Raw genomic sequence first — 13045 nt, forward strand, 5'->3', positions numbered from 1 at the left:
CATTGTTGCAATGGGTCCACCTGTATCCCTATGAAAACGATCTGTTTTTTCCCTTCCCCTCCACAAATTATACCGACATCAAATACAGTGAAAGCAGGGGTTATACCATGGGGGAGGGACATACAAAGCAACAAAGAAATAATCTTATAAATGTGTTAAAACAATCGCATGAAAGAAAAAAAAACATTTGAATACATATCTTAGGGTTCATTTCCCTACCATCAACTTATCTGACCTTTTCTGCTTGACTCAGACATATACTAGATACTGCAAATAAGGGAAATCATAGGACCTATGTTTCTTTGGGCCTGGCTTACTTCACTTAATTTTTTTTCCAAGCCTTTCCATTTCCTAACAAATGGGGCAATGTCGTTCTTTCTGATGGAGGCATAGAAAGGAAGATGAGTCTTTAACATAGTTTTTAACATAGCAAGACTTTTAAAACAGACAGAAATTCCTTTTAAAGTCTGACAAATTAGTGATTTTTAGTCTATTTCCATTTATGCTTCTATTACTACTAATTTGAGTACCACTGACTTAAAAGTATGTATTTCATATTTTATTTACATGATATAGAAAAAGACTAAAAATCCTATGTTCATGAATCTATTCTTTTTTTTTTTTTTTTGGTCCGTCGTGGAGCTTGAATTCTGGGCCTGAGTGCTGTCCCTCAGCTCTTTAGCTCAAGGCTAGCGCTCTACCACTTGAGCTACAGCGCCACTTCCAGTTTTCTGGTGGTTTACTGGAGATAAGAGTTTCACGGACTTTCTTGCCCTGCCTGGCTTTGAACTACGATCTTCATATCTCAGCCTCCTGAGTAGCTAGGATTACAGGCATGAACCACCGGTGCCCAGCTTCATGAATCTATTCTTGGTGAATTTTTTTTTGTAGAATTACTCAATATACTACTTTTTTTTGGTCCTGGGGCTTGAACTCTGGGCCTGGGCACTGTCCTGAGTTCTTCAGCTTAAGGCAATCATTCTACCACTTGAGCCACAGAGCCACTTCCGGTTTATGGTGGTTAATTGAAGATAAGAGTCTATGGACTTTCGTGTCCAGACTGGTTTTGAATTTTATTCCTCAGATCTCAGTCTCCTGAGTAACTAGGATTACAGATGTGAGACACTGGCATTATTCATTCTTTTAGCAAATATTTATTGAGTCTGGATTGCTTGCCAGGCCACAGACACAAATATGAAGGAAACCCAGTCCCTGGCCTGAAAGAGAACATAGCCTGGTGCAAAGCAGACACACAAATTAATAATAATGTAGTGTTACTGTTGTCTATAATTACAGCATGGATACAGGGCTATGAGAACAAAAGGAAGGGAGGAATTGTGTCTCAGGATTACTGAGGATTTGATCTAGAGGCATCATCAAGCAGGGGATAGTTGGTGGTTCATGCCTGAGATCGTAGTGCTGAGGAGGCTATGGCAGGAAGATCCAGATTTGAGACCAGTTTAGGCAGAAAAGCCCACGACCTCATCTCAAGCATAATCAGTGAAAAACAGGGCTGTAGGTATGGTTCGAAGCAGCAGTGGTAGAGCTACTTGATGACACTTAACAAGCTTGAGAACTTGATTTTAAACCCAAGTACTGCCATCTGAGCTATGTAGACCTGTCTCAATAAACCTAAAAAAGGAAGGGAAAAAAGAAGGGAAAGGAGGAAAGGAAAAAAGGAAAGACATTGGATACTAAAGACAGAAATAAACTCACTTGACAAAAAGAAAACAGTCTAGCTCTGAGAGTCAGAGTAAAGATGGGTGAATATGGGCTGGGATGAATGCTATTTGCCTAGCATTCAGGATGCTGTGGATTAAAACAAACAAACTGGACTTGTATTACAAAAGAAAAAGTATCAGTTGGCTAGAAAAGCAGCAAATCCTAGTGTTGGTGTGCACATGTAATCCCCAGCATTTAGGAGGTAAAGACACCAGGATTGTGAGTTCAAGGCCAGTTTATATTAAGTGTGTGTGTGTATGTGTTTGCATTTGTGTGTGCGCATGCATGCTTGTACTGGGGCTTGAACTCAGGTCTTAGGCATTGTCCCTGAACTTTTTTGGTGGTTAACAGGAGATAAAAGTTTTATGGCCACAGCACCACTTCTGGTTTTCTGGTGGTTAATTGGAGATAAGAGTCTCACAGATTTTCCTGCCCAGGCTGGCTTTGACCCATGATCCTCAGATCTCAGCCTCCTGAGTAGCTAGGATTACAGGTGTGAGCCACCAGTGCCCAGCTTAATTTATTATTAGTCGGTTTGAGTTGTGCAATTGTTACCACATCTGTTACCAAATTTTAAGAATATTTCCATTTTTAAATGGCTGCATAAAATTTAATCATGAATCAGATTGATGGATAGCAAATGTTTTAACTTTAAGGTGGATTATAAATCATTTCAGTGAACATCATTATCTAGCACTTAGGAAAAATACCCAAAAGAGACAGTATGCATTTAAATACTGATTAGATATGATTTGCTTTTCCAAAATCATCATACCTGTTACACACTCATCATCAATGTGTGAATGTGGTTTTCGTTTAAATCGTGTATGGAAAGCATGTTGTGGGACTCTTAAGTATTCTCCTAGAGAATTCCAGTGTACAGTTTCAAAAATTACTTAACCATGCTATATTTTTGTAACGATTACCTGATTTACTTATTGCTTGGTTGATTGCTTGACTTGATTGCTGTGGTGGGGATCAAAATCCAGAACATAGAAAATGTTAGGCAAGCACTCTAACAAACACCAAGCTAATTTTTTTTTGTTGATGGTAGGGCTTGAACTCAGGGCCTTGGTGCTGTCCCTGAGTCTTTGTGCACAAGGCTAGTGCTCATATCACTTGAGCCAAAGCTCTGCTTCCTAAGCTAATCTTAATATTTCAGTTTTATCTGATTTTACAAAAGAGGATCAATTGTTTTTCATTTAAGAGAAAAAAATTAGTCGGATATAGTAGTGCCTGGCATTAATCCTGGTATTCTGGAAGCGAAAGTAGCATCCTGAGTTCAAGGCCAGCCTTGACTACCATAATGAGATTCTCAAAAATTGAATGCTGGAAGCTGGGTGCCAGTGGCTCAGGCTTGTAGTACTAGTTACTCATGAGGCTGGGATCTGAGGATCATGGTTCATAGTCAGGCTGGCAGGGAAGTCCATGAGACTCTTATCTCAATTGAAAACTAGAAGTGTAACTAATTGTGTTTTGAAATGGTAGAGCACTAGCCTTGAGCATAGAGCTCAGGGGCAGTGCCCAGGACCAGACTTCAAGCCCATGACCTACAAACAATAAAATTGAGTGCTGGATACTAAAGAGTTCAATGAGAGAATGTCTGGCATGTGTAAAGCAATGTAAAACAAAAACCGTGACAAAAACAAAAATAATGTAGCTAATGCTGTAGAAAAATTTCTTTGAAGACTGCTTAAAGTATACCTTAGAGCTGATGTACATTAGTTTTAACTAGCAATATCACTGTTGAGGAAAAGTAATTATAGATAAATGTATTTATTACATTTTTTTAAGATCAGTATTTTAGAACATTGTATTGTTTTTAGATTTATATTGTTATTTACTAGTTGTGGCCTAATTTTATTTACTTTTTTTGAAATTAGGATATATCAACTCAAGAAAGTAACATATTAGGGGCATTCTGTGATATGAATGTAAGTGTTTTTTTTTTCATTCTAAGGTTTATGTAAAATTTTATGTTTTCTATTTCTATGATTGAGTCTTTTAATGTCTGATAAGTTTTTTTTTAGTGTTTGCTAGTAAGTGAAAGTTGTTCTTGGTAAGTTTTATGATAATGATATATTTTAATTTTTAGGATGTAGAAGTACCTTTGCATTTGCTTCGGTATGTCTGTTTGTTCTGTGGGAAAAATGGCCTTTCTCTCATGAAGGATTGCTTTGAATATGGAACCCCTGAAACTTTGCCATTTCTTATAGCACATGCATTTATTACAGTTGTGTCTAATGTAAGTATTGCTGGGAATTAATCTTGGGAGTGATGTCTAGCATTTTAATATGGACTTTGTATCTAGAAAACACAGAATTTTAAAGAGTCGGCAGGAACAGTAACATTTATCCCTGCATCATGATTTGAAAAAATTGAATATACTATTTGTTTTAAAGATTGCAAAAATGAGAATTTAAATAAAAGTTTTGAATTTTCTTTTTGCCTGTCCTGGGGCTTGAACTCAGGGCCTGGGTGTTGTCTCTGAGCTGCTTTTGCTCAAGGCTAGCACTCTACCACTTGAACCACAGTGCCACTTCTGGTCTTTTCTGTGTATGTGGTGCTGAGAAATTGAACTCAGGGCCTCATGAATGTGAGGCAAGCACTCTACCACTGAGCCGCATTCCCAGCCCTGGTGAATTTTCTTTCTGTCTTTTTGTTGTTGGTGGTGGTGGTCATGGGACTTGAACTTGGAGCCTAGGCTCTATCTCTGAACTCTTTTGCTCAAGGATAGTGCTCCACCACTTTGAGCCTAAGTGCCACTTCTGGTTTTCTGATGGTTAATTGGATGGAGATAAGGGTTTTCTGGACTTTTCCTGCCTGGGATGGCTTTGAACTGTTATCATCAGATCTCCGCCTCCTGAGTAGCTAGGTTTACAAGCGTGCACGATTAGTGCCTGGCTAAATTGGTGAATTTGTAAAGTTGATATAGGTAGCCATTACGTTTTTTTTTTTTTTTTTTTTTTTTTGCTGCTGCTGATTCTGGGTCTTGAACTCAGGGCTTAGGTGCTTTCCCTGAGCCCTTTTGCTCAAGGTTAACCCTCTACTACTTGAGCCACAGCTATATTTCTAGCATCCCTACCCCTCATTCTGGGACTTGAATTCTGAGCTTGGGCAGCACTGTCCCTGAGCTTCTTTTGCTCAAGGCTAGTGCTCTACCACTTGAGTCACAACCCCACTTCCAGCTTTCTCAGAGTAATTTATTGGTAATAAGAGTCTCACAGACTTTTTTGCCTGGGCTGTCTTTGAACTACAATCCTCAGATCTCAGCCTCCTTAGTAGCTAGGATTACAGGTGTGAGCCACTGGTTCCTGGCCTCTTCCAGTTGATGGATAATTGGAGATAAGACTTTGAGACTTGATATTAAAATGTATATAGCTTTAGAAGAAGCAGTTTACTGAATGATTTAGTGAACAAGGTGTTTTCCATAGTTATTACACATTAATGCCATCTTTGTTTCTTTATAGATTAGAATATGGCTACATATCCCTGCTGTAATGCAGCACATCATACCTTTTAGAACTTACGTTATCAGGTAAGATTATAATGTTTATTCTAATTATTTAATATGACTAAATTTAAAACACAGATTATATTAGTTAACAGTTGGGTATGTAGCATTTCTTATGCAAAAATGAGTTTATGTTTAATATTTAAGTTTGTGTCTATGTATCTGTGTGCCAGTACTAGGGTTTGAACTAACTAATCTTAGGCTGGCATTCCTTACCTTGAGCCATACCTCCACTTTCCGTTTTTGTTAGTTGATTGGAGTTTTCTGTCCTGGCTAGCTTTAAATAGCAATTCTTAGATCTCTGCCTCTTGAGTAGTGAGTATTACAGGCATGAGCCACCTGGCCTGCATTGATTTTTTTTTTTTTTTTTACGTATGCAAATTTGTCTTCCTTTATTTTAAACCTCTGGACTCCTTTATATTCTTGAGACTTAAGAGATGCTGAAGGCTTCTGTGTATGTATAGCTATCTAAGCTTATGGCACTGGAAGTTATGGGTGACAGAGGGATTCATTTGATAGCAGCGATCATAAACTCATTGCGTCTTAACACAAATCAATGTGACAGAGACGATGATTAAATTTGTTTTGATCTTCATACCTCCGAAATGTGTTAGAGGATTGGTATATTCTTAAATATAAGAATACACAGAAAACAGAATACTATTTTTTTTGTCTTGTCTGGTAACATGTGACTCTGAAAGAAGCTATGAAAACTATCAGAAATCCGCTCGCCCTAACTTTCATGGTGCTGCTTCCTCAGCTGAGCGGATAGTGCCTTCGCTCACAACGTGAAGATTCTCTTCACAAGCGCACGTGGCTGCTCCCACACACTGTGCCACCAGTGTGTTCTCTTCCCCTCATGGCTGATCAGGAAAAGTAATTACAGCTGTTCACGAGCAAAAGCAGCAGCAGCAGTTAGCAGTAACAACAATCATGATATTCCAACTTAAAAGTTTTTTGTAATTATGTGTTCCCAACCTGGTCTCCAAAGTCCTCTGGAAATTTCCACAATACCACAGGATCTTCATTTTCAGAGGCAGGGCATTTCACTTTCAGTACCAAGTCAAAAGTCCTTTCTGGATTTTCCTTGGTCCGGCAGTCCATGGTCACATGTCGCGGCGTCGGTCCGTCCGGCCGCCCGCGGGCTAGGAGGCCGCAGTCGGCGGCGTCCGCGGCCCGGGTCGTCCCCCTTTTGTTTTGTTTTTTGGTCGGTCCTGGGACTTGAATTCTGGGCTCAAGGCTAGGGCTGTACCACTTTTTTTGGTCGGTCCTGGAACTTGAATTCTGGGCTCAAGGCTAGGGCTGTACCACTTGAGCCACAGTGCCACTTCTGGTTTTTCTGGTGGTTAATTGGAGATAAGATCTGATCTTCTCACTTGGGCTGGCTTTGAACTGCAGTCCTCAGGTCTCAGCCTCCTGAGAAGCTACAAGTACAGGTGTGAGCCACCATTGCCCAGTGCATTGATAATTCTTGATGGAAAGAGTAATAAAATATTTGATAGGCTTCTGGTTATAATAGTGAATGAATAGGTGACCATTTTGCAGCATATTATAGACCCTAACAAAGAACACTAATGTCAAAAAGTTGAATAACAAAGCAATTAAATAAAGCCAGAGAAATGACTTGTGAGTCAAGATGTGAGAGAAACACATAAACTTAACCCCAGATTTTTGTAGGCTTTAGAGTTCAAAAAAATGTATGATGATTTATTGCTAATTTTTGGTTATGTTAAGGGGAGGAAATGTGCTGTGATAATGAAGTTTGCTGAAATTAACACTAACTGTATATATGACAGACTGTAATACAGCTTTACTGGAGGTTTCTTTATACTTGCTCATTCAAGTTAGACTCTTAGGGAAAAAAAGAAAAGACTGCCATAAGTCAAAGTCCTTTAACTATTACTTAGAAATAGTTTAAATGGGGCGGGGGGAGCAGAGAGGGGTGGAGGTGTGACTCAGTTGGTAGAATGTCTGCCAGTGAGTGAAAGTGTCAAGTATTAACTTTGAGTCTGGTCTCAGACCTAAAAACAAAAGGAAAGGAATAGTGTAAATTGGGACTATGTTTAAGTATGCTAGTTCTATTGTATAACATTATGGAGGTATGAAGTAAAGGAATGTTGGTAAACTAGTAGGTGGTGGTTAAATGTTTTGTGAATTTTTGTGTATTTTCTATTTTTTAATTATTTAGGTATTTATGTAAGCTCTCTGATCAAGAGTTAAGACAGAGTGCAGCTCGTAACATGGCTGATTTAATGTGGAGCACAGTGAAAGAACCATTGGATACAACATTATGCTTTGATAAAGAAAGCCTGGATCTTGCATTTAAGTACTTCATGTCACCTACTTTGACTATGAGGTTGGCTGGATTGAGTCAGATAACAGTAAGTTATATTTATTTCTTTGTCCTCCCTCCTTCTGTGTCCTCCCTTCTCCTCCCTCTTCACTCCTTCGTACCTTCCTCCCTTCCCCCCCTTCCTCCCTTCTTCCTTTCTCTCTCTCCCTCTCTTTCTCCCTTCCCCTTCTCCATCTCTTCATCCCTCCCCTGGGCCTAGGTACTGTCCCTGGGCTCTGTTTTGCTCAAAGCTAGGTCTCTGTTTTGCTTAATGCTGTTGTTCTGTTTGAACCACAGTTCCGCTTCCTGCTTTTTAGTGGTTAATTGGAGATAAAGAGTCTGCCTCCAGAGTAGCTAGGATTACAGGTTGAGCCACTAGTGCCTGGCTCTTTTTTTCTTGGCTTATATCAGTTATACAGAGAGGGATTTTATTGTTACATCTCCACACATGTTTATACTATTCCAGTCAATTTCACCCCTTCTATCACACTCCTACACCTGGTGTTCATTTTTTATTATTAATAATTTATTGTTATTTTAGAGTTGATGTACTGAAGTATTACAATTAACATGAGTCAGGTAATGAGTACATTTCCTTTCATGCATTATCTTTTGTTCCCTCATTTTCTCCCAGTCCCTCCCCCATGTCCACCTATGAATTGTATAGTTCTTTCATCTATGTCCAGTGAGCTCCACTGCTACACTTTTCCACCCCTTTTCCCTTGAGTTCTGTACCCTCCCCCCATTCCTTCTGAAGATGTACACTTAAGTATATAAGATAAATAATACCATATATAAGGTAAAGAAGCACCAAAACTTAAAAAAAAACTTGTTTCCATATTTTTGTTTCAGTATGTATATTATTTTATATTCATATTCATTTAGGCATTGAACCTTTGTGTAAGAGTATCCTCTTTTGGTCTCACTGTGTGAGTGAATCCTGGATAATTTACCATATCCTAGTGAGGTCTAATTTCTGCATATGAGAGAGACAGTGCGCCATTTCTCTCTCTGAGGTTGGCCTACCTCACTTAAAAATGATTTGTTCTAGTTACATCCATTTCCCTGCAGATGACATTATTTTATTCTTTATAATGTCTGTGTAAAATTCCGTTGTATATAGGTACTACATTTTTTGGATCCATTCATCTGTAGTGGGCATCATATCTTTGGCTATTGTGAATAGTGTGGCAGCGAACATGGATGTACAGGTGTCTTTATCATATCATGGTTTATTATGTTCAGGGTAGATGTACAGGTGTGGTATTGCTGGTTGGTAGGGAAGGTCTATGTTTCTTTTCTTTCTTTATTTTGTTTGGTCATGGGATTTGATCTCTGGGCCTGGGTGCTGTCCCTCAGCTCTTCAGCTCAAGGGTAGGGCTCTCCACTTGAGCCACAGTGCCACTTCGGGTTTTCTGGTGGTTTATAGGAGATAAGAGTTTCACGGACTTTGCTGCCTGACTTTCCTGGCTTTGAACAGCAATCCTGAAATCTCAGCCTCCTGAATGGCTAGGATTATAGGCTTGAGCCACTGGCGCCTGGCTGTGCTATGTTTATTTTCTTTAGGAACCTCCAGCCTGCTGTCCAAAGTGGTGGTACTAGTTTACATTCCTACCAATAATGCAGTAGAGTTCCTTTTTTCTCCACATCCCAGCCAACATTAGTTGTTCAAATTCACAGTGTTGGCCAGTCTTACTGGGATGAGATGAAATCTCAAAGTTGTTTTGGTTTTCATTTCCTTTATGGCCAGGGATGATGAGCATTTCTTCACGTGTTTCTTTGCAATTCTTACCTCTTCTTCTGAGAAGTCTTTCCTTAGCTCCTTTGCCCATTTAGTGATTGGTTTATTAGGTTTGGGGTTATTTTCTTGAGTTCCTTGTGTTTATTTGATATTAGGCCTTTATCTGATATGTTGCTGGTAGGAACCTTTCCCTAGTTGGTTGGCTGTCTTTCTAGTTTAGTAACTGTCCTTAGATATGTGGAAACTTTTGGATGTAGTCCCATTTATCAAGTCTCTCTCCTGTCTGTTGTGTCCCTGGGACTCTGTTCAACTACTTACACCTGTAAGTTAATAACGTTTCTCCTCTTCTCTCTTGCAGTAGTTTCAAAGTTTTGGATCTGACTTTGAGGTCTTTGATCCACTTTAAATTGATAATAGTGCATGATTGCAAACAGGGATCCATTTTTAGTTTTCTGTATATGGGTTGCCCAGTTTTCCCAACACCAATTATTGAAGATTTTTTTTTCATTGTATGTCTTTAGTCCCTTATCAAATATATCAGATAACTATGATTTTATTTCTGGGTCTTCTAATCTGTTCCATTGATCTTTGGGTCTATTTTTGTATCAATACCAAGTTGTTTTGTTAGGATTATAGGCATGAGTCATCAGTGCTGGGCCATTTTTCTTTTTTATTTGTAATAATTTAACCTGGTATATTAAAAAATTAATCATTTTAATATGTGGCTAATATAAAATTATACTAATAATTTTAAAATTAAAAATTAGTAACAAACCCTTACATTTGTTACTAAGTTTTAAATAGTTACCTGTATGTTAAGCTTCTTAATTCAGAGCAGTCCTATTTTCCAGGTACAAGTAGCCTCATGTAGTCCCAAGATAATTTTTTTTAATATAATCACCCAAATTTTAAGTGTTTGAAATACAGTTTCATCACTTATAGGTGCGCGCGCACACACATACACACACACACATATATCTATTAACCTGTTTATGTACATATATATTTCAATTATGGTAGAAATACATATATATGTATGTATATACCCACAAAAACATATGCATATATATTTATATACCCACAAGAACATAGGCATACATTGTACTTTATAAACACATACATGGGGGGAAGGGGGGAAGGATTGTGGGGGGGGGGGAGGCTGGGAAGGGAGGTGAAGGGTAAACAAAGGAGGAGGCTGCAATGCTTGGTAAGAAATGTATGCATTATCCTGCCCATGTAATTGTAACCCCTCTGTACAGTATGTTCTCAAATAAAATAAAATAAAATTAAATAAAAAAAAATAAACACATACATATAGGTGTATACTATTTTATATATATATCCATACAATATAAAGATTTCATTTTCCATGTTTTAGTGCTCAAGCAATCCCCTCCAAAAAAATAATTTAAAAGAACTTAGTTGTGTCCTAAACTATGATGCTTTGAAATTACTAGGAAATAGTGTGTCTTCTCTGTATTCACAGCAAATATTTGTGAAACCTGAATTAGAAGAAAATCCTTACTATTACTCAAATTGTTGATTTTTTTATTATTATTGGTAGTAGGGCTTGAACTCAGGTCCTGTGTTCTTACTCAGCAGTTCACAGCTGGCACTCTACCACTTTAGCCATGCCCCCACTTGTGGCTTTTGCTTGTTGGATGGAGATGAGAGTCTCTTGGTTTTGTATGACCTGGCTGGCTCTGAACCTAAATCCTCAGATCTCAGTTTCTGAGTAGCTAAGATTGTAAGTGTGAAGCTATTGGCACCTGGCCAGATAAATGTTAGATTTTATCTAGGGAGCTTTTCCTGAAACTTGGTCTTTTATGACACAATTCTACCTACATTGGATTTTTTGTCTCTCCCCTTATTTAGTTATTTTTTTTTTGTAGTGTTTGGTGTAATAAGGCATAATTATTACTTGTGGAATAAATTTTAGTTTTTTTATTGTGATCATTGCACTTGGTGAGAACTGTTTAATTTTATGCCTTTTATGTTACAATTTTAATCTGGTCTGTTTTGACCTATAGAAGTAAGCAGGTTAGTATTTCTTGTCACATGCAAACATATACAGAAAAATTAATGAGAAAAGTGTTGATAGTTTTTTTTCCTTCTATTCTTAGAATCAACTTCACACCTTCAATGATGTGTGCAATAATGAATCATTGGTATCAGACACAGAAACGTAAGTAGGAGCATTAATTTATACATGCATATGACATTTTAATATGTTTAATATATAATTGACAATTAGATTTCAGATTATTTTTAGAAATCCTTTTCTCTTATTGCTTTAATTATACAACATAATATATTGAGAGATTTGTGTAATTAAAAAAAAATTTAATGCTGATCCCGGGGTTTGAACTCAAGGCTTAGGTGTTGTGGAGCCTCAGCTCCACTTTCAGCCTTTTGGTAGTTAATTGGAGATAAGAGTCTCACAGACTTTTCTGACTGGCTGGCTTTGAACCCACTATCTTCAGATCAGCCTTCTGAATAGCGAGGATTGCAGACAATGAGCCACTAGTTTTCAGCTTGATTTCTATGTTTTTATAAACATACCACGGTAAAGTGTTATTTGCTAAAGGATACTGTTACACAAGATAATTTAGTAGTGAATATTGTAGTGATTGGTTTCAGAAAGCACACCATCTTACTACAAGTTTGTACAAGAAAGTGTTATAATTTGGTTGGTTTATATACAACAGAAATTAATTTTCCATGTTCTGGAATATACAAGGTCACAATCAGATTGTTACCTTCGTTCTGCTAGAGTATATTTTGGGTTGCAAATTGGTGTTTCACATGCTTAAAAGAGAGGGTTAGTATTCTCTGGGCTGGTGCTCTCCTCCTACCTCCCCTCCCCCTTTCAAGGCTGGAAAGGTGGCTCAGTGGTAGAGCACTTGCCTTGCATGCATGAGGCCCTGGGTTCAATTCTTTTGCCTTGTATGCATGAGGCCCTGGATTCGATTCCTCAGCACCACATAAGCAAAAAGAAAAAAAAAGCTGGAAGTGGCGCTGTGGCTCAAGTGGTAGAGTGCTAGCCTTGAGCTGAAGAGCTGAGGGACAGCGTCCAGGCCCAGAGTTGAGGCCCCACGACCGGACCCCCCCCCAAAAAAAAAAAAAAGGTTCTCTCTCTGTGTCAATACTGAACTCACGGCCTTTTTTGCTCTAGGGTGGAATGCTACCATTTAGATTATAGTTCTACTTACAGCTTTTTTTTGTGTGTGTGTATGTGTGCAAGGTACAAGCCAGCTGGTCCTGTGACTTAACCTCAGGCCCTGGGTGTTGTCCCTGGGGGTTTTTGGTCAAGGCTAGTGCTCTGTCACTTGAGCCACCATTCCGTGTGTGTGTGTGTGTGTGTGTGTGTGTGTGTGTGTGTGTGTGTGTGTGTGTGTGTGTGTGTGTGTGTGTGTGTGTGTGTTGGGGTTTTTTTGTCTGGGGGTTTTTGGTCAAGGCTAGTGCTCTATCACTTGAGCCACCATTCCATGTGTGTGTGTGTTTTGGTTTTTGGGTTTTTTTTCTTGGTCGTGGGGCTGAAGACTAGCACTTTACCAATTGAGCTGTGGTGCCATTTCCGGTTTTCTGGTGGTTAATAGGAGATAAGAATCTCACTGAGTTTCCTGCTTGGGCAGGCTTTGAACTGTGATCCTCAATCTCAGCCTCCTGAGTAGCTAGGATTATAGGAGTGAGCCACGAGGACCCAGCTTAAACTTTTTTAGTATAACTATGACTA

General features: G+C 38.6%; 1 protein-coding gene across 3 annotated transcripts in view; it reads left to right on the top strand.

The window, feature by feature from the left end:
* The window catches only part of Usp34 (ubiquitin specific peptidase 34), a 209396-nt gene that overhangs the window by 31546 nt on the left and 164805 nt on the right, over positions 1 to 13045 (top strand). For all 3 annotated transcript variants that reach the window (XM_042691171.1, XM_042691172.1, XM_042691173.1), the window contains 5 exons: positions 3606 to 3656; positions 3818 to 3967; positions 5193 to 5260; positions 7425 to 7617; positions 11433 to 11494. In XM_042691171.1, the coding sequence (XP_042547105.1) occupies positions 3606 to 3656; positions 3818 to 3967; positions 5193 to 5260; positions 7425 to 7617; positions 11433 to 11494 (524 nt within the window). The remainder of the gene's footprint in view (positions 1 to 3605; positions 3657 to 3817; positions 3968 to 5192; positions 5261 to 7424; positions 7618 to 11432; positions 11495 to 13045) is intronic.

Source organism: Dipodomys spectabilis, unplaced genomic scaffold, assembly GCF_019054845.1.
Source record: "Dipodomys spectabilis isolate Male_0828 unplaced genomic scaffold, ASM1905484v1 ptg000141l, whole genome shotgun sequence".
NCBI lineage: Eukaryota > Metazoa > Chordata > Mammalia > Rodentia > Heteromyidae > Dipodomys > Dipodomys spectabilis.